Source organism: Protopterus annectens, chromosome 14.part0 (genome assembly GCF_019279795.1).
Source record: "Protopterus annectens isolate FY-2018-M chromosome 14.part0, PAN1.0, whole genome shotgun sequence".
In the NCBI taxonomy this organism is placed as follows: domain Eukaryota; kingdom Metazoa; phylum Chordata; order Ceratodontiformes; family Protopteridae; genus Protopterus; species Protopterus annectens.
Genome location: NC_056748.1, coordinates 489,892,409 through 489,915,455, shown reverse-complemented (window position 1 = coordinate 489,915,455; position 23,047 = coordinate 489,892,409). Strand labels below are relative to the sequence as shown.

At 39.7% G+C, this 23,047-nt stretch overlaps 1 protein-coding gene across 2 annotated transcripts in view; it reads right to left on the bottom strand.

Annotated features, from left to right (window-relative positions):
• SLIT1 (slit guidance ligand 1) overlaps positions 1–23,047 on the bottom strand; it is a 3,022,655-nt gene that overhangs the window by 863,961 nt on the left and 2,135,647 nt on the right. For both annotated transcript variants that reach the window (XM_044056244.1, XM_044056245.1), the window contains exon 11: positions 5,448–5,519. In XM_044056244.1, the coding sequence (XP_043912179.1) occupies positions 5,448–5,519 (72 nt within the window). The remainder of the gene's footprint in view (positions 1–5,447; positions 5,520–23,047) is intronic.

Here is a 23,047-nt window from a genome sequence, read left to right as displayed (position 1 = left end):
AAATACCTGTGGAGCCTGTGACTCAAATCACAAAGGAGAAGAGATTATAGTCCCCAAAACCTTGAAGGCATCTGTGACATCTGCCATGTATGAGTATTCCCCTTCCAGCCTGAACACCATCCCAACTGCAGAAGGAATGGCTCCCTTTATAGGCAAGAATCCCTAACCCAAGAGAGTGGATGACCTCAAGAAAGGGATTGGCCCTGACACCTTGAAGGCTGAAGACTGATATTTACAGTGACTCCATTAAAAGCAGCTCTGATAGTGGTGCTCAGTACTTGACATCAAGTCAGCGTAACAGAGTCCTGCTTGGATATGATTACCTCAGAGTTGGTTAGAACGGATCCAAATGCTCTGATGCCAATGTAGAGACACCGGTCATCCCTAACCCAAGAGAGTGGATGGCCTCAAGAAAGGGATTGGCCCTGACACCTTGAAGGCTGAAGACTCTGATATTTACAGTGAATCCGTTAAAGGCAGCTCTGATAGTGGTGCTCAGTACTTGGCATCAAGTCAGTGCAACAGAGTCCTGCTTGGATCTGGTTACCTCAGAGTTGGTTAGAACAGATCCAAATGCTCTGATGCCAATGTAGGGACACCAGTCAGTACTGATGGAGGAGATTCCTGCATGGGGGACTGGCTCTGACACATGAACCAGGGAGGGACCAAAATTAGTGGAAGAAGGACCTGCTTTCTCCAGCCTTGACATCAAGGGGAGGGGAGCCAGGACATCCATTTCTATTTGAGTCTTCAGGAGTGCCATCATCATATGATCCAGCTCCAAGTTAAAAGCACTTCTAATAAACCAGAAGGACCTGACTGAGAAAACATAAGGTGGCCTCAGAGGTACATGACAGTGCTCTGCTCTGATGATACTCTGCTTGGCTGCCTAATCATTGGAGTGTCAATAATTAGTTTAGGCTCTGAGGTAGTCAGAACTAATGTACAATGCTCCCTCTCTGATGTCAAAGGGGTTTAGTCAGTTTTGGAGCCAAAGATAAAGTCTTATCATCAGCCTTTCCCATCCTGGTGTCTTCTTTATATTTATCCCATTTCTCTTGGGGCTTAGACTTGTCCAAAATTTTCTTGGCCATGTGTCCCTCAAATTCAGAAGATAGAAGACTCTTCAATACCAGTTTGCTCTTCCTGCCCAAGAGGGTTCTTTGCCCAAAAGAAATAAACACTGAACATTCCACAGATAAATGCTCTGTCCCAAACAATATACACACATAAAATAGCCATTGGGGCTGGGGGGGCATCTTATGGATACACTTCAAACAATTCTTGAAAATTTTCTCTTCTCTACAACCATGAGCTCAAGAAACAAACAGGAACTCTAAAGAATACCACAAAAATAGGTCCCAACAACCATGTCATCAAAGAAGAGAAGTCACACAATATATAGCTCTAAGGCTAAAAGTACAAATACTTCAAGAAATTGATATCCAGTACAGCACTGAGTCTTAACATGGTAAAAATACTCCCAAAACTAAGGCAATATCAAGAATTTTGAAAAAGCATTGGAGCACATAGCTGACCAAAAATGACAAAGTCTGAATGTGATGGCAGCAAATGAGATCTGAGGGAAGCTAGCTTAGTCAGAATTGGTGCATTGTGGGAGGTGGAAAAAGTTCAGGAGTTTAAGGCTAGAGCACTAGCTTTGCCAGTTTGGATCTAAAAAGTGGCCCAGAGACCTACTGTTCGGAGCAGATGGATGGAATGAAATGGATAAATGGCTTTCTTCAATGGCAAATATAATTTTCTTTCCACCATGTTCAGAGTCACCCCTAGAAAGAATGGTTGTGCCTCAGGCTTCATCTGGGGAGATTTATAGAAAACCCCAGTCTCTGGAGGCAATCACTTATGTTCTTCAGCTTCATGCAAAGTTCTCATTCTTTTAGGCTTGAAGGAAGAAATTTTCCAGATATAGATACAGTTACACTCCTTGTTTACTTAGGTAGTCCATAGTGGGCACTAGACATGCTGTGAATACTCTGGATGCCATAGAGAGAACAAAGGGCAATATTTTAAATTGGAAATAGTAGTTTCCACCCTATTCCTGAGGTACTTTTGGTGCTCTTTGCAAGTCAGAACATGAATATAGGTATTCTACAGATTAAATATCACTAGAAAGGCCCTCAGCAACAGAAATGGGAAGAACAGACTGCAAGGTATGCATTTAAATTTTTCGAACATCCATAAATAGTATGAGTCTTGAGAAATTCAAAAGTAATCTTTAAGGCCTGTCCTTCTGCATACCAGAAACAGCTGGGGGTAGAACCCTACCCCCTTTTCCCCCCAGGGACAGTTAGTTAATAAGGGGGAGGGACAGTTTCATCTACTCCTGCAGAATGGGAAGCATCTCTATCAAGGGTGGGATGGATTTGAACTCTTCTAGATCCATGTAAAATTATGCTCATCACTCAGCTGTCTGATGTAATGCTTACCCAGTAGTCCTGGAAATGTATTTGCCTCTCTTCCAGGTGACATTCCAATGCAGCTGGGGAGATGGGGAGAAGGTAGGGGTAGAGGAAATATAGCTGAGTCAGGGCTGCTCAGAAGGACTTGCTGAGCTGCTCTCTACAGTTTTACTGGCCTTATCCATCTTCTTCCTCTGCCATTTTTATTTCTCAAATACCTTCTTTTTTTCCTGGTCCAGTGGTCTTTAGTCTGACACCTGTGGAAAGGGATAGATTTGAAGGGTAGGTTCTTCTACATTTGGGTACAGTTTTGATTATTTTGTCTTTTTCTTCCAACTTCTTAACAATCTTGTGACAGGCTTCTCAATAAGAAATCTTTGTCTGGGGATCAATCAGTAGCTCCCTTTAACATATTCTGATAATAACTGGATCCTCAGCAAAGGTTTGCACTAAGGGAAAGACCCTATAGCTGTCACTCTGGCTGCTGTACTGATCAAATCATAGTCACATTTAATAATGTCTTCCTAATCTCTGAGTCACTACGCCTTGCACTTTGTATCCTCTGAGTTTCATTCTCCAATTTCTCACTTAAGTTCTCTGTTTACCGAAGGACTTCATCTTGATATTTGGCCATGTGCATCTGGGGTGTAATGGCCTTAAAGGTCATGGTGGCCGATGTATATGCCTACTTTCTAACTCTACCTAGAACACTTGCCTCCCTAGAAGTGTGTACTGTACTGGGGCCCTGACTCAACTTATCAGCCTTCAGTGTGTTAGTGAAAAAAACTCAGGGATCTGCAAAATGGTTCTTGTAATGATACTATAAAGTCTGCAGGACTATGCAGAATGATGTGGGTTTCTTTAGGGCTGTGTGTTAAGAATTTGGTTCTAGTGAAGTGGTCAGAAAGACATCAAAAGCCTCAAAGAAAGAGGCAACTACTGTTCTGAGTTTTGGTTCTCCCAAGTTTATAAGGTCACGGTATCTCTTTTTGGTATCTGACAACCTTTGCAACTCCCATTTAAAATGATCTCATCAATTTGAGAGTATTGTCAAAGGAAATATGCCCTGTTGGCATCTCTGATGAAACAGTTTTCTCAAAGTCTGAGTCACACCTCAATGAGTTGGATAGTATTTTCTTCATTCAGGGAAAAACCTGTTCCTCACATCAGAAAGTCCACTTTTTCTCTTACAGTGCTTGGCAGCAGATGGTAAAGAGTGGTCCTTTATGGTCACTTGCTATTGACAGAATACACTTCTGACAATTTCTTAAATTTCTGTGAAGTCAGGATTCACTATTGATTCATTGGAGGATGTTGGCCTGGGCAGTGTATAGTGCTCCAGAATATATTGTTCTCAAGGAGTGCGACCTGTGGGTGGCAGACAGCTCTTCATCCAGGATTTTCCTAGCCAGTCAACCACAATCTGTTGGGCTATCTGAACTTAGCTCTGGTGGTCCTAGGGCCAGGAGGAAAGCCTGCATCCATTTTGCCTGACTGCACCCCTGACTCTGGATAGATGTCTGCTGTTTGCAGGAATGCAGTTTCATCAGTACCAACCTCATCGCAATTGGCCAAAAAGGACTTGACAATTGCAACCTGCATGCTTGCCTCCAGTGGGGTCAGAAAGAGACTGGGAGGAGAAACAAGCACTGCCAACAAGGACTGGGTAAATTAACACTAGCTCTATTATCCTCTAGCCAATGGGATGGAAGAAGAGCAACCTTTTAGTCTTTTGTATGCCTGTTGAGACCCCTCTCTCTCCCTTGACCTCCATATAGCAACATTGCTTTTATGCACCTTGTCTGGGGGAAGGGATTTCCCTGAAGATGAATACTCAGCTGCCTGTATAATGGCTTATGTGTTTTCTACATTAACTACAATGGTAGTGTGGTCCTTCTGCTTCTCTGGGTTTTCCTAGTATAATCCACAAACGTTTAGCAATTAACTGAAAGGTGAGTATGTCCTAATCAAAAAAGTACTTAGAAGGTAAGATTTTGTATGGGATCTGATGCCTGCAATCACAATAGTTCTTTAGGCCTCTGTTAGGCACATTTAAATTTCCTTACAAATTTGAAATGCAGAAATAAACAACAGTACAATAGAAATGAAAAAAAAAATAGGAAAAATTGCTCCTGCAGAATGCTTTTCTTTTCAAAGAAGTCTCAGGAAGGGAGCTCTCTGCTGTCACTAGACCAAGCAACTCTGCACTTTCTTGTGTGATACACATATCCTTATAAGAAAAAAAGAACTGATGTTGGTGAGGCAGACCATCTTTTATTTGCATTCTTATATGGGCTGGAATCAGCCCATGTTAATTTGTCATGGTGCTCAGGAAGTGCCAGGAGGTCACGCGGGTGTCTAACAGTGGGTAATTACCATATATTCAGAATGCTTCAAAGTAACATTAAACCTTTATTCCAAAAACAACATCTAAGACTCTTTATTCTTTCATTTAAAGGTAGCTTTCACACAGATACAGATTCTCTACTTTATGAGTTACTGTTTTGAATCTCACACTTTCCAAATGCATTACCAGAAGTCCACCTGCATTTTCTGCTTTATAAAAATTTGTAACTTATTTCTTTAACTTATAACTGGTGCTACTTCACAAAATGCTTCATTAATGTATGTAGGTGAACTCTTCTCATCACTGCAGGAAAACAAAGAACACGTCAGAAGAACCAACAGCTTGACCATAGATAGCACAATTCCAATTCCAAACCCAGAATTCCATATTGCAGGAGGTTTGTGCATTTCGGTAGCTGATAATGACAAAGTTATGCTTTAATTTGGACCTGATCAATATCTGGATATTTGGATACTATCGCAAGACCAGAAAGTGGTCAAAAACACATCTAGCTCTCACTGGACCCTCATACCCACCCCACGTTCATTTTATTTCTATCGGGTGCATGCTATCAGACAATGTATGCACTGATATACCCTCATTGAGCTATGCAATGATGACTTTGTAATATGTGATAACACATGCACAATATATATATATATTAGTGTGTTATTACTTACAGAGAATTTAAAGAGCGAAGTCCTTGAAATGCATCGGGTGCAATTTCTGAAATTTGGTTTGTACTGAGGTCTCTGAAAAAAAAAAACAGATACATAATGTATGAATTTGAAATAATACCTTGCATAATACTTCATGTATACACTCTTGTTCTGTTTATTAGGTGGTTAGGAGGATGCAGAGATGGTCTTGAGCAATTTATGTCACTAGCTTTGACATTACATTATCTAATCAGCCAAGTAACAGAGTCTTAGAAACAGAAGAAGGTTACCATATCTTCCAGTGTTTATTATGGTGAATACATACATAGGCAGCAGAAGTTTGACATAAGCATTCATGCTGTTTAATATGCATTTTAAACCATTTGTCACTTGATAGACTCTCCTGACGAAGTACACTGACACTGCATCTCTCTCAACCTGCAGACACTGAAAACAGGAACAAACACCCATGAAAAGAAGGTACATCCAGTCAAAAATCTGGACATCTGATTAGAATAAACTCTGAATATCAAATGGCATACAGCTCTTCCCACTCCCAGTAGAAATGTAGGATACTACATACAGTAGTATCTAACTATTCCCACTTCTAGTAGGAATGTAAAATACTACATAGCAACATGTTTCAAAAACAGTGGCAAGAATAAAGCGAACATAGAAGCACATTATCAAAGAGGCAGAGCAAAATCTGTAGACTTTAATGAACTGTGTTGCAAAATTGTACCACGCAAGGTCATTAATTTTTCTTTTTGAAAAAAAAGTAATGAAAGATGTTTCTCCTGTTTCTTTAAATTATTATTCTCACTAGTGAGCTGGTCATGTAGTGTGGTTTTCTGTGTATTAGACAGCTTCAAAACTCACATGTGATGAAGGGGATTCAGAAAATTGTGGGAAGGGGTAAATCAAGCCTGAAAATAGGGACATACCTCCAAAAAGAGACATCATGTGCAGTGGTAAATCAGGCCTGAAAATAGGAATGTTCCTCCAAAAACTGGGACAGTTGAGAGGTCTGACACTTTGCAACCTAGTACAGTTTATGCACGCATGCATGCATGCCTGTCTTCTGCAATCCAGTATAGTGGGGTAACAAACAGCTGCCACTGGAAGAATTCTATCAAAGGAGCATAACAACCAAAATTTACAAGTTGATACAAGCTCAGGAATATGATGCATAATAAAGGTGTGTAAACTTTTAAATATAATGACTGACAATGGCTTGTAAGTGGGCTCAGTTGTTTTCTTGCAGTTGTCACATTAACAGTAAAACTCTCAAGAGACTTCATTCCTCTTTACTCTTAAACTATCTTAATAAGGAGGACATGAGGGATTGGACGTAAGAATTCAAGTGGGGGAGTTCTTCTCTGATAAGTTGTGTCTGAACATAAGAACCAGGCAGGAGTCCCGTCTTTCCCATTTACTATTTGTATTATATTAAGAGCCATTGGCAAAGAAAATAAGAAACTCAGAAATTCAAGGATATAATTGGTAAGGTCTTCAAGAAAAGTCGGCTTTATTTGCAGATTATATTATTTTGTACCTGATAAAACCAGAAAAGGACATCTCACTGTTGTGGAACATTTAGAGACAGTTTCAAGTTTTTTGGGGGGGATATAAAATTAATAAAGATAAAACAAACACTATAGCTGTAAACTACATATTCTCACATGACTTGGTTCATCAATACCCATATTTGCAGGAAATCAATAAAGTAAAGTATCTAGGCGCATGGATCAAAAAGGCTTCTGTCATAGCAGCTAAGGGTATGTGGGAAGAGACTAAACAAAAAATAATACAAAAACTGATAAACCAGAAGCTCTTGCTTAGGGATATGGATAACAAGAAACAAGCAGTAAAAAGTTTTAGTCCCTTTAGTTTTATACAAAGGTCAGGCATGTTTTTATCAACTAGAGGAGAAGTTGAGAAGAATAATTTATCTAGAGTTGAAGGAATTTAGGTCAGGCATATTTTTATCACCCAGATAAGAAGTTGAGGAGAATAATTTATCTAGAGTTGAAGGAATTTATCTAGGAGGGGAAGAGGGCAAGGGTCAAGTGGGATAAGTGTATCCTTCCAATAAAACAACATGATTTAGGATTACCTGATTTGAAGTGATATTTTAGAGCTCTAAAGTTAAGGCTTATACACATAACACAAGCAGAAAGCTATAATTCAATGTAGAAAGGGATGATGATGAAACAGGGAAAATTCAAGAAATAAGGAGATTTTTGATATAGAACTTTAATGAGAATAACAACAGCCACACAGAATTTATTCATGAAGCAGCAGAAAATATTTTAAGAATTAAGCCAATACGAGACTGGAGAAAGGAGATTTTGTTGATAGGGATGACTGCAATTAAGGTATAGAGAATAGGTAAGAGGGGTTGAACTTTACTAAAGAAAACTGGCAAAGGAACCAAGGTATAGGGTGCAAATAACAAGAGCTGGAAAGATAATAGAATGGGTAGAGGCCAAGAAGACATTTGGACTGCAAGCTAGAGACTGCCTTCCTTATCATGGACTGATATCAGAATACAAGCAAAGAGAAAGGGACAGGAGAATAGTAAGTGAAAGACCGGTCCTGGTAAAGTTAGAGTAGAATCTAGAAAAGAAGCTGCTGTTAAAAAAGGCTAATTAGTAGGGCACATAAAACATTGCATAACTACAGGAATCAATTAGAGGAGTTTAGAAAAGAGTGGAAAGACAGATCGGATAAGCATTTCTCAAGGAAACAATGGGAGGATATATATATGACTCCCAAATATGCAACAAAGTCTAGAAGATTTAGGATTTTTGCTGTGAAGTGTTTACAAAGGTATTTTTATACCCCAAGCAGACTCCAGAGAATTATTCTTTAGGAAGATGGAAATGTTGGAGGTGTAATGGGGAAGAATATGAAACTGGGAACATATGTTTTGGGAGTGTAATGAGTTGGCAGACTTTAAAAATTCCCTGCAGAGTACTCTGTCAAAAATATTGGATGAGCAAATTGGTGTAGCTAAGGAAATGGTTCTTATGAGCTGGGATACAGGATCCAAACTGCCTGGATATAGTAAGGCCTTGTTAAGTTTAAATCTGGTGGTTACCAAAAAAAAGCAATTATTAGAAAATGGAAATCAAAGTCTAAACCAACTATATTTGAAGTACTGTATATTGTAACAGAGTTAAAAGAACTGTAAGTGAGATCTTCAGAAAAGGGTAGGAGCAAGTTACTTAGAAAAAAATGGGAAATGTGGAAACAATACTGGCAGAATAATGTTTTGAAGGCGGAAGCGAAGTGAGGTTTAAGACAAGGCAGAAATTGAATAATTTATATAATACTGGATTGATAAGTTACACAAAAAACATATACAATGTATAATGTTTGTAAATGAGAACATGTTTATATGGTTTGTTTTCTTTTATATAAATGTATATTTACCTATGTCTTAAGCGATAATTCATAAAGGTGTTAAAAATCTCAGTTGTAAATAGAGCCTCATTATTAAACAATTATAACCATTATACTCGGCAGAAATCACATCGATTAGGCCGTGGTGAAACAATGAAGTGTAGCTGAATAGCCCATACTTCTAAGAATGATTAAACATGAAGCTAAATGAATTACTTGTTTTCAAACATTTTAATGACATTTCTACTGACTGACTACAGTGAGTACATTAAAGCAAGGTCCTGCAATTGAGATGTTGTATGAGTCATATAAGGAAGATAGTTATCATTTAGGAACAATTCACTTATTGTATCACACTGTCACAGTTGAGTTCATAGTAAAATGCCCTTCTAGTGTCTCATATATACTAAGGCTGGATTAAAATGAACTGGCATTCCAAATAAAATATGAGTGTAAGTCTGTCAGACACAACTTTAGATAAAGACTGTAGACTTTAATGAATTGCATTGCAAAAGTCTACCACACAAGGTCATTTATTTGTGCTACTGAAAAAGGGGATATAATGTGTGTGCCCTCTTTCTTTAAAATATTGGTGCCACTAGTATGTTGCTCATGTAATGTAATCATACCTCTTAACTGTCCAGATTTTTGCAGAATGTCTAGATTTTTGCCTCATATTTCTGGTCCGTTTGTTATAAAAGTAATAGTTTTCTTGCAAGTCACTGAGGATTGAAGTCATTAAATAATGGCATACATTTGAGTTTCACACCCTATATCCTTCAGAAAATGCAGGCTAACTTAATACTTAGTACTTGTTATTCTAGCAACTAAGATTTTAAGATCAATATTTAAAATCTGTCCCCATTGTTAGGCCTTTGTCCCCCCATTAATTTAGGCTTTGTCCAGATTTTTTGCACTAAGATGTTGAGACGTATGAATGTAATGTGTTTTTTTTGTGTACAGCACTTGTTATATTCAGAAACTGAAATTCTCTGTTATGGTTACAAACATTAACTTCACATAAACATAGCTGAATTTTACAGCTATATGGTCTGATTTAACTATATGTATTTAATCCACAACATCCTACAGATGACATTTTAAACTGAATCTACATTAGGGACAGTTTTTGTTGGAGTTTTAATGGCTGACTGGCTCTCACCACTGTGCTACTGACACTGCTGGATGAGAGAGAGAGAGAGAGAGTCAGAGTCATTTTTAATGACTACTCACAATACTTCTCAACTGTCCAGAGTTTCACAGAATGTCCATATTTTTTGCTTCTCATTTTTGGTCTGTTCCTCATAAAAGTTTTGTTTTTCTGGGAAATCAAAGAGGATTGAAGTTAATAAGTAACTCTAAATAATGGTAGTCATTTAAATTTCAGACTTCATATCCTTCAGAAAATATATAATAATGGAAAAGTTGTCATTCAAGCAACGTTCTATGTTTACAGGAGCAATGTTTTAAATCTGCCCCTATTTTGGGACCTATGCCCTGCATTATTTTTGGCTTTGTCCAGTTTTCTTCCATTGAGAGGTATGCTCACAAGACAATGTGAAATACTGTTTATGTACTTCAGTTACTTAAGTAATGTTACTCAGACAAAATAAAGCCATAAATCAGTTAATTTATGTAACTGAAACAGAAGTAATATCGATATTTTACATTGTGATTTTTTTTAAAGTATTACTTGATATTACAATATTCTGCAATGCTATGTGGGTATATTTTTAATGAATATCTTAGTGAATAATGCAGATAATCTGGACAGAATAATTATATGGTTTCCTAGAGCCTAAGCTACCTGAGTCGGTTTTACACCCCTTTAGCTAAATGAAACTGTATTTATAAATGCACAACTTTTCTTCCTTAGCAAGTAATTTGGTTGACATTATTTTACTGATTTGGACTGCAGGAGTTACCAGAAATAAGTTACTGTGAAACAGATAGCTTGAATAAAATGTAAAGCAAGGTACTTGGAAGGTGAAATTATATCACTGCATTTTCAGCATTGCTCAGACTTATTGTTGGCTTGCCTCTGTGCCTGCACTTAGATCTTACATACTTATTTGAAAGTTTATGAGCCATAGGTATGCTCCAGCATTTGCAGCAGTGCAGCTACCTAAACTAATGAACAGCATTTTCTCCATCACCTCTTGTTATCTCCTGTACTTCCTTGATACAGTCACTGATAAAAACTGTGTGGTGGCAATTCAGTTGTTCACTCTAACCTTGTGGTGTGCAGCCACTCATTTTTCTTAACTTAGCTGAAGTCTCGTATATGCATACAGTGGTATCAATAACTTTGTTAAAAGTTAAAGACTAAGTCAGCTTCACTATGAGGGGTTACCTCATAAATACAGGCCATAGTCTTGGCTCATGTCTCAGTAGACGTGTGAGCTGATTCACTCATAAGACTTTTTAGCAGTGACTTGCTTCAACTTCTCTCCCACCCCATCCCCAGACACCTCACCACTCACTAAAATGATAGCATCTACAGAATGCCCACTCCTCTAAATATAGTTCTTCCTTCTTAAAACAGCCCATATAACCCCTTATTCTAAGAATAAATTCAAATTAAATGAATGATTTATACACAAATATAAAAACAAGCTAAAATTACCTAATTCAGATTACAATAACATTAACAAATCCAAAGCAAAAATCTTAGCAAAAGACAACAAATTAAACTAGCAAAGACGAACAACACAGTAATCATATTAAAACAGCCCTAGAGATAAAGGTGCTACTACAAGTGCACAATTCAACAACAACTACATACACAAACTTTTCTTTTTTTTTTTCACTACTGAAAGTTGCAGTTATCATATCATAGGATCATAAGAGATTACTAGGCCAGTGATGGTGAACCTATGACACGTGTGTTAAAGATGATACATGCCACATTATGGGTGACACGCCAGCGATCACCAATACCTGAGTTACCAAAGACACTGCTTTTCTATTAGTTGCTCATGTGAAGTGCACTGAATTATTTTGTGCCAGGAGCTTTTGACATGCCAAACCCAAATGGTTCGCCATCACTGTACTAGGCTATCAACCAGGATGTAATTTTAAGCCTAGCCGTTTCAACCCAATGTAATGCCATAGAAGTAGTAATCAGTACCCAAGATTGCATTTAGTGATGACTGCCCATGTCTAGGAGGGTTGTGGGTGCTATTGCCAGTAAGAATTTATGGTGCCCCATCCACTTGTCCAGGTACCTCTTGAACAGTGACATAGAGGTACTCTGTTTCACATGAATTGGTAGCCTGTTCCAAAGACATGGCAGTCGCTGGGAGATAAATCTGTCCCTCCAGCAAGTCCTATTTAAGTCACAGGCTATCTTTAAGTCCCTGGTACAGGTAGCCCTGAACCCATTTGATTTACGGATATGCAATAAGTTCATTAGATTTGGGTCTTGGGTTGCTCTGTAGGCACGCATAAGTCTCACCCTTAGAAATCTATACGATACGGAGTATAGTGATAGGGATTTTAGTTGGTTCATGCAAGACAAATGTTGGAGGCCCTTGATCATCTTTGTTAGAAACCTCTGAGGTCTCTCCAACTGTTGCACGTGCTTAGTACGGTACATACTGAACGGAGCATTATAATCAATTATGGGCTGGATAAGTGCTGAGTATAGGGGGGGTTATAACCTCTTTTGCTCTCGAGGCAATGCCTTTACTAACCAAGTGAGCCACGTAGAAAGCTTTCCTTACAATAGTAGACACATGGTGGTTGAAGTTAAGGTCATGGTCAACCTGTGATTCCAGGTCCCGTACCACTTCATGGGTACTTAGGTTACTGTTGTTGATTTGATAGTATGAAGAGACATTATTTGTGCCAAAGGGAATGATGATGCATTTCTCTGCATCCAGTTTATGACTGTCACTAATACACCAGTCGTTGGTCTGTGTGAGTCCCTCCAGGAGTATACTGACATCATTTGGGGAGTCAATGATTGCACCTAGTTTGCAGTCATCTGCAAATTTCATCAGCCAGAACCCTTTAGTTTTGACCTGATCTTCTGAGAAGTATATACCAAGCAGTAGGGGCTCAGCACTGAATCCAGTGGCACCTCACTGGTTGATGTGGAGTCACCCACTTTGATAGTGTGTGTCCAGTTTGTGAGGCAGTTGGCAACTCATCTTACAACAAAGGAGTTTACATTCAGTTTGTTAAGTTTATTGGTAATGCCTGAATACAGGATTGTGTCAAAAGCCTTTGCCAAGTTGAGGTATGCTGTGTGCACAGATTAGCCCTCATCAGTGGCCTAGGTCACACTTTCAAAAAACCCCACCAGATTTAACAGGCAGGATCTGCCCTTCACAAAGCTGAAATGGGTAGGGTCCAGGGTTTGGAAGTCATCTAAGTCTTTATTTATGAAGTCCATAATGATACATTCCATGGCCTTACAGATAAGGCTGGTCAGGATTATGGGTCTGTAATTCCCTGGGTCTGTTGCTAGGCCAACTTTGTGGAGGGGAGTAACTGTAGTTCTTCCACAGGAACAAAGCCTGTAGTAAGGCTATAATTGAAAACAGCACTTACTGGTGATGCTAGTTCATGTTTTAGCCTGTTTAGAAAACAGCCTGGGATGTAATCTGGCCTCATAGAGGCCATGCTCTTTACTTTGGACAGGGCTTTGAGGACCTGCTCTTTAGATATGTAAGGTTGGGGGGGAGTTTGGAGGAAGGTTTGTTGTAAGTGAGGAGGGGATAAGGGAGTGAACATTTTCGCCAGACCTACCCACTAGCCGGTTTGCTATCTCTCTGGGGTTAGTGTATGTGAAACCATTGGCCACCAGTTGTTCACATGCTTGGGTCCTACCCTTTAGGTTGTGTATGTAGCTGTAAAAGGCCTTATGGTTATCCTTGGCAGTACTTGCCAGGTTTCTGTCAAAGGAGCTCTTGGAGGATTTGACAAGTTGTCTTATTTGTTTGTTAAGGCTGAGGGGGGTGCTTTTCCATTGTTGGGTCCTTACCTTTGTTTTCTTGGACAGCATATTTTTGCATTTCTTGTAGAGCTTGTTGATGGTGGAAGTCTGCCGTGGCAGCTTGATTTTACTTGGGGCTCTGGCTTTGATTCTCTCTGGTACAGCCATGTTTATACACTTATGCAAGTAATTGTACAGGGCTTTAGTGTTAGCTTTGGCGTAGTTACCACTTTCAGCTTGTGGTGGGGCTTGGAATGCACTTATACCTTCACCTAGGAAGGTATCGTTTGCCTTGGTGGAGTTTTTTAGTGTGATTTCACTCTTTGTGAGTTCTGATTTTAGTGTCAGTTTGAAGGTGACTGATTTGTGGTCAGTTTTAACTAATCAGGGTCCAACAGTGGCAGAAGAGCATCTGATTGACATATTTGAGAGGACCAGGTCTAAAATGTTTGTTCCTCTTGTCACGGTATGGATAATTTTCTCCAGGACATTTGAATTCACAGAGTCAATGAACTTTTGTGCTAGCGAGTTTTGGCTAGAGTAGGCTTCCCAGTTGATGGTGGGATAATTGAAATCCCCCATAACCAGTGTATTTGGTAACATTTGGATTGTCTTCAGTTTGGTAAAGTAGGCTTCGTGGGTGTCATGACCCACGGAGGGAGATCTATAACTGGCCAAGACTTGAATGGGGGTCTTAACCATTGTAACCTGGACCTGGAGTAACTCCATGCAGTTGTCCAATCTAACTAGAAAGGAGATGAATTATCTGTAATATAGATTGAAACACCAACTTCTTTGGTTTTCACATGTTCATTTTGTGGTCTAAAGGTGTGGTAGGCATTGTAGCCTTGCAGGGCTGGGGTACTCTCTGAGGCCTTAAATCAGGTTTCTGTGACTGCACAGACATCTAAATCTTCTATTGATAGTAGTGTTTCCAGGGAGTGCAGTTTTTGGCTTAAGCTCCTAGCATTTAGCAGCATGACCCTTATTTTGTTCTGATTGGTTATTTTCACATCAGTAATGTTGTTTTTGAGACATTGCCTAAAAAAGGCACTATGGGGGAGGCAAGAGCCTTTGCCAGCAACCGAAAGCCTAGGGGTGCCAGGTGCAAACCATCTCTGACAAAGCAGTGAGGTTTCTCAACCATGGCTTCCAAGGCAAACAGGAACTGGATCCCCTTGGAATGACACCAAAAACTAAGCCAATTATTGAAATCAATCAGTTTTTGTTTATACTGTGGCATCATTCTAGGTGAGGTAGTATGCTGCTCAAGGCTAAGGACATACCTGCCTGGGACACATGCTCAGAGAGCTTGACCATGTCTCTTTTCATATAGTCCAGCGAGATACATCTCAGATCATTCACATCAGCATGAACTATGACAAAGTCATAACAGTACTTGTTGCTGAGAGACCTGAGTGCATGCATGATTTGGAGAATCCTGGCACCAGACAGACAGCTGACTGTGACTTTCTCCTTGTCCAACCTGGTGATTGGGACATAAGTGTGTCTCACTGTTGAGTCTCCAATGATCAGAAAACTTGTTTTCTGAGTGTTACACCTTACGGGCTTGGTGGGTGAGACACTGGTGTTGCTATGTGTCATGGGTGCTGTGGAAACTGTGTTAGCTGTAATAGGCTTGTGTACTGGAGGTCTCTGGTGTTTTGGTAAGTTTTTTGAAAGGACCTCCGCATATGTGGATTTACGTGTTTGATGCTACTATGTGTGTGAGTAGTGGTCTGTGTATGAGTATTGGCACTATATGAATATATAGTGGTGGGTGGGTCTATATCAGATCATCAAAACGGCTCATTATCGAATGCCGTAATGTCGAACTGCTCAGAGCAAACAAACCACTACAAACAGTTACAGACGAAGCAGGCCTGGATCTGGACTATGCTACAGCAACTAGCTTCCCTAGTTTCAGTGGGAAAACTGGAGAAAATGTTTAACACAGCAGAAAACTAGCAGCGAGACACTGAAGAAAAGTTTAAAAAAGCAGAAAATCAGCCAGAAGGCACTAAGGAATGATTTAAACAGTTAATAAGTTAGTTAATTAAATACTACTTGGTGGGAAAACAAGAGCAGGCAGAACAGATAGCTTTAATACAGTGAAAAAATATGAGTAAAATACTTAAACAGTGGAAATAACAAAAAAGCTTGCTAAACAGTGAAAGCACCAATAAAATTAAATTTTACAGGCACAGTGTAACAGGCAATTACAGTATAACAGTGTAGTTTAGTAAACAGTAAATATATACAGTATTAAAGTAGGCAGCAGACAATAAAAATTGCAGCAAATAGTATAAATAAGAGAAAAAACAGGCAACTTATGTTTTTGGAAGCTCTAGTTATCATGGGATTGGGTTAGGGGCTTAACCACAAAATCCCTGATAGCTCCTGAGGAAAGAAGGCCTGATAATCAGTAAGCAATAGGGAAGAAATAGTAAAAATGAATACCAGACTATGGGATAGCATTAATGACCATTGGTAGATGCATGCAGGTGTGTTCTGACTGACCATTATCTAGTGCTTCTGTTAATTTGTTGAAGTTTACCACACTCAGTAGACATGACCTAGCTTTCACAAAACCAAATTGGTTTGGTCTAGGATTTGTAGGATGATAATATTATTGAGTTCCATAATAACAATAATAATAATATCCCATTACTTTTCAAATACTGGTGATATTAATTGGTCCGTCATAAACCACAGGGCTGTACCCAGAGACAGGCTAAGTTTGAATAGGATTAAAATGATTACAGGTGAGGCTATGTTTAGTGTTGACACCACAAATATAGGGTTTTTTTTTTTTGAAGATATCTAGGATCTGTTCAGGGTAACTGTATGGGGAGGTAAAGCCTGATTTGTAGATGGGAGAAATGGGGAGTGTAGACATTTTTAAGTTTAGCTGTAAATATACCGATGATGTCCTTGAGGTCATATTAGATGGTTCCATCAAAGATCCACTTTATACATAAAGGTGGACATATGCTCATCTGTGGAGTAGGTGGTGTTGATAGATTGTTCCTGGCTCTCCAAGTTTTGATCTAATACTAGAATTCTTTGCAGGTCTTTCTGAGATCACCAATTGTAGAGAGGATTTTAGTTTATTCCTCAATGTCAAAAGCTTTGTTATACGATAGTGTTGCTATTGGGTTGTACAATATACATTTATTCTTTGAATTTACAATCATACTTTGGGCAGATGGGGACATATGTTTCTATCTAGTAGTTAAGGTCCGAGGAAGTGCTGTTGGCTCAAGCAGCAGCTTTTGTCTGGGGTCTCTAGAAGGGGGAGGGGGCAGAAATTTTAGAAATTTCCTTAGACTATGCAAGAATACTAGGTTAGAATTTGTTTCAAACCTCCCTGTCTTCAGGAATTTTTCATTCTGTGTTGGGTTTTTCTTGAAAATATGATGGTCTTGTACTCTGATGCACCTCTTTTTCTTGGGAGGGCCATACCAGTCAATCCTGGAGTAAATTTGTGGCCACTCAGCCAATCATCTACATTATATTTAAAAGAAAATAGTGAGTTTACTGCTTCACATGCAGGGGAAGTTTATTCCAGAGGTTTGGGAGATGGTGGGTTATAAATCTATACCTGCACCATGCTTTATCTGTCTATGGCTGAACTTCTATCTGATCATGCCCTCTTATAGGGCGAAAGTGCTCATCAGTTGAAATAAAGTATCTACAATTATTTGGACAAGAACCACATTAGTGTGTTTTTCTTTTAATTATTATTTTTTTATTTTTAATCTTAAACTTTTTTAAATAGGGCTAAAAATACAATTTTTCGTAGTCTTTTACTCCTACTACTGAAAAAGTTAGGGAAAGAGATGAGGAATCCCAGCGATGTACCACTATGAGTTTCTTCTAGAATTTTTTCATTGGTTTTAACATTGTCAGAGATATTTGATTTGTGGAGATACAAGAGGGACAGGACGACTGGGTCTCTAATGGTACAGAGATCTGCCTTCAAAAGTCCGTAAGCTATGGAATAAGGGGATAGAGCTTCCAGCCTGTTTTGGTAGCTCAGAAACATTAGGCCTGTGATGTTTTTGGTTAGAAACCTTATGGGGTCTTTCTAATTGTTTGCTATGTTTAGTGAGATACATCCTGAAGGGGTATTGTACTCTATAACTAATCTGATTAATGCTCAGTATAGGGGCTTGATTACCTGTTTAATCCTCAGTGATTTTCCTTTGGTAATTAAATGGGCTAAACAAGAGGATTTCCTGACAATTATCACATGATGGTCAACAGAGAGATGGTTTTCAATCCAAGTTCCTAGGTCAACAACTCCCAGTTCGTAGCCATCTGCAAACTTTGTTAAGCAGAGATCTTAGCTCTCTGCTTGAAGATCTGAGACAGAAATACTGAAAAGGACAGGTCCTAGCACTAAGTCCTGAAGGATACCACAGGCAACTTTCACACTTCATGATGAGGCACCTGCAGTTCTCACTGCACGGGTTCTGTCTTTCAGGTAGTTTGGTATCCCTTTTACTATATATGGGTTGATTTTTAAAGCATATAGTTTCTGTGTGATGCCAGCATGAGGAATGGTGTTGGTGCTGAAGGCCTTGGCTAGATGAAGACACATAATGTGTACTGCATGGTCACTGTCTACAGATAACCCTTCAGAAGAAGTTTAATAGATTAAATGGACAGGATCTACCCTTCACAAAGACAAAATGTTGGGCATCTAGTCTAACTCAATTCTTGATATCACAGTTTATGATGTCAGTTACAATACTTTTCGTGGGTTTACAGATGACACTTATAAGGCTGACAAGTCTGTAATTAACTGGGTTGGTTGTAAGATCACACTTATGGAAGGGAATCACCACTACAGTGTGCCACTCAGCAAGGGCAAAAGCAGTGGCTAAAATTCAGTTAAAGAGTTTAAGGAGTGTTAAACAAATACATATACTGTCAGGTCCCATGGAGGAAGCATTTTTTATCTTGGTTAGTACTTTCAGTAAATAATACTTACAGATAATTGAGGGACTATGGGAATTAGATATTTCAGGATTTGGACAGAAGTCTTGGGTATAGAACTGGCGCTAAATCTGTCTGCAATGATATTAGCAATTTCAATTGGGTGAGAATAGAAACATTATTATGAATACATTCAGAACAATATAAGATATTGTTTCCTAGTTTTTTAACATAGCCAAAGAGAGATTTATAATTATCTTTGACTTCAGAAGCCAGCCTAAGTTCATGAGCTCCTTTAATAGACCTGAAAACGTTCAGTGGTTTTTTTTGTGTAATGTTATTTATATTATCATTGATAAGAGGGGTTTTGGATCTACTTAATACTTCAGTGAGTTTCTTTTGTTGTGCAGCTTATTTCTGGCAGTCAACCATTAGGATGGTTTGTTTGAGTTTCCCATTATACTTGGTTTTGGTAGGGACTTCTCACTCTGTGCATTCTTCTAAATGAGTGATAGAATTCCTTAGTGAAGCTTGCGGCTGTATCAAGGTCAGGGGTGGTGTAATTATATATTTTTTTGTCATATAGTTGGTTGAGGGTGGTACACTTGTAGTCCCAAAATTCAGTGGTATTTTCTGTAAGGACTTTTGTGAGTTTAAAGGAGAATGCCAAAAGCTTGTGGTCAGACTTCACTGGAAAATGAGATACTAGAGTACTAGTGCAATAGGCAGCCATATTAGAAAGAATCAGGCCAATAATGTTGTAGTGTGTGTGTGTGTGAGTGTGTGGAAAGGAGTGTGGAAGATTCTGTGGGCAGATACACAGGCGTTGCTCCTGAAAACTGCTTTTTAACTAGGACTTCTTACATTTCAATGAACTGGACATCAGTTGAAGAGCTGGTGGCCTTGACAAGCTGCCATTCAGTGACTTTGATGATTCTGGAGAGGTTTGATTGCTGAAACTCAATATGGTGGAGCTTGATCAGTTTGCAGTGAAAAAGAATACTAGACCTCATTTTTATTAACTGAGGTTTTCATCAGAACTTCTCCAGCTGGCTTTGCACATTCCCATATCCTACTGACAAAAAACAACTTTAGCGTATTTCAGACTGATCATCTAGTGCATAGTTTGAAATCACCTTATTTTTCCAGTCCTCATAGAAGTAACAGTATTGCCTTTTTTGAAAGGATCTACCTCTTCTATAATGAAAGGACAAGTTTCTATCATTACCTTGCTTGGGAAAGATTCCTGGTAGGTTATACTCTAACTTTCATCAAAGGATCTATAACATTGGATCAAGGAATGACATTCTGGCATGCTAACATCCATATCTCCATCTTTACATGAAAGGCAGACACAGATCCAGTGATGTTAATGTCACATATTATTAATGACTAGACCTCACAGGTGAGGTATCTACTGGCATTAGTTGTTCAAACTGCCAAGACAATCAACTTATAGCTTATCCAAATTCACTTTTCAGTGGATACAGTGCTTACAGGGGATATGAATGACTGAATCAATAGCAGAGCAGTGAAACTAGGCTTATCTGTGTTGGACAATTAACTATGATTTCACTCTCCATCTCTACGGCTTTTACTTTATAGACAATAAGTTGAAAACAATCAGGGATAAACATGAAAATAGATACTTTCTGAAATTATTTTCTGCATTAATTTTGTGAAGTCCATGGTACAAGAATATTCAAAGTCCCTCAGAAACACAAGACAGCTTTGATATCATATAAGTCCTTCTATAATATTTATTTAATTGATTCATAACCTTCCAATAATTAGGTTTTCAGTGAGTGTGAGCTCATTCAACAAATCCACATGAAAGATTAAAAGAGCAAGTTTGGATGTGTAGACAATAGTCTTCTTTATGCAAGACAACTTCTTGAGGAAAGCAGAAACTCTGTTTTCTGAGTTGCTAATTAACAGTTAGTTATGTACTCACCATAACATTAGATGTATGTAGTCCATCTCACCTCACATTCTTCACTTGTGGGTTCGAAGCCGAATGTCAGCTCTGACTCGGCCTATTTACTAGCTTGAAAGTCTTTGATTGGCTGGGCTAAGATGGCATCCCACAATACACTGCTCCACATCCCCAGATCTAGTTTGCTGCCAACAGAAAAATCTTATCTATCGCCCAAACACGCACACATACTCATGACAACGAGGTCCAACAAATTATCCAAAGGGACTTAGTAACATGAGAAGTACAAGGTGATTCTCCAAATCCTCCAGGAGTGGGGGATGGTGGGTGGGTAATGAAGAATGTGAGGCGAGATGGACTACATATATCTAACATTATGGTGAGTACATAACTAACTGATGTTATGTAGTCCTATCTCGCCTACATTCTTCACTTGTGGAACAGTGTCCCTAGCACCTACATCCTGGGTGGCTCAATGGAAAATACTCCTGAGCACTGTGGAGCCAAAAGATGACCTGCCCCTGGACACCTCATCCAATTTGTAATGGGAAACAAATGTGTGAGGAGAAGCTCATGTTGCAGCCGCACATATATCATCCATCGATAACCTAGCCTGAAAGGCTGTGGAAGTGGAAACTGCTCTTGTAGAGTGTGCTCTGACTGGAAAAGGCAGGCTCTTTCCCCCTGCCTGATAGATAAATGAGACGCAACCAGCTATCCACCTAGATATGGTGACCTTGGAGACCACAGACCCCAAGCGATTCTCTGAGAACGAAATGAAGAGCTGGTCTAACTTCCGCCAACCTTTAGTCCTGTGTAGATAAAAGCGTAGTTGCCTATGAACAACCAACAGATGGAACTGGTACTCTGCCTTATTGGAGAAGTTGGGGAAGAAGACCGGCAGCTCAATGGACTGATTAATATTAGTTAAGGAAGCCACCTTGGGAAGAAAGGATGGATTTGGTCTGAGAGACTCTGTCTTTATGGAATATCAAATATGGGGGCTTGACTGAGAGGGCCTGGAGTTCTGATACTCGTCTGGCCGATGTGATAGCTATCAGAAAGGCAGATTTCCATGTAAGAAATATTAAACTGCAAGAAGCCATGGGCTCAAAGGGTGGGAGAGTAAGGGCCTGCAGAACAAAATTGAGGTCCCAGGGCATAACAGGTTGAGATACAGGGGGACGAAGGAGAAGAGTTCCTTTCAGGAATGCTCTGCACAGCCTGTGTGCCATTAAGCTAGGTTCATGAGCCACATGATAATTAGAAATAGCCACCAGCTGAACTTTGATGGTGGCTGAGGCAGATCCTTGGTAGAATAAATGAGACAAAAATTCTAAAACAGAGTCAATGGGAGCCATGTAGGGCTCAATACCTTTTGACTGGGCCCATATCGAAAACCTTTTCCACTTGCTAGAGTAGACCTTCCTAGTGGACGGCTTATGAGAGGAAGAAAGAATATGGACTACATCAGGAGAAAAACGGTGACACCTGACTATGACTGGAAGTGGAGTAGCCAGACGGTCAGCCGGAGGGTCTCCAGGAATGAGTGGAGTTGTCCCGACATATGTGTCAGCAAGTCTGGACGAGGGTCCAGAATCCAAGGAGCATCCACGATGCAAGGCTGAAGAAAGGGGAACCATACTTGTCAAGGCCAGTGTGGCACGATCAGAATCAATCTGCTTCCCAAGGATAACGCTTTCTGGATCACCCTCGAGATAAGAGGAAATGGAGGGAAAGCATACAGCAGACCCGAGGGCCAATTATGCGCAAGAGCATCCCTTGGAGATTCTCCCAGTGGGGGTATCAGAGAGAAATAGTCGTGGCATTTCGCATTGAGAGGGCTAGCAAACAGGTCGCAGCAAGGTTGACCCCATTTGCTGAATATACTGTCCGCCACCTGGCAGTTCAGGGACCACTCGTAAGGCATGAGGATCGCCCTGCTTAGTCTGTCTGCGATCACATTGGTTTTCCATGGGATGTGCATTGCCACCAAGGCCCGTTGGGAAGCTATCACCCAATTCCACACTCTCATGGCCTCCCTGCATAGTGGGTACGATTTGGTTCCCCCTTGCTTATTGAGATACCACACTACTGACATGTTGTCTGAGTGTATCACAATAGTCCCTACAGGGACTGAAGCACCTGCAATGCTAGGAGCACTGCCCTCATCTCCAGGACATTTATGTGCAAGACTATCTCATGCTCCTGCCACGTGCCTTGGACCATCCTGCTGAGATAATGGTAGTCTTTGAAAGGACCATTGGGCGAATAGGAGCCATTGTAGGATCCTCATATGTAACCTCGCTAATGGGACCATCATGATAGTGGATGCCATTGTCCCCAGTAACTGAAGAACTAGTCTTGCCCTCACACGTGTCAGAGGCATCA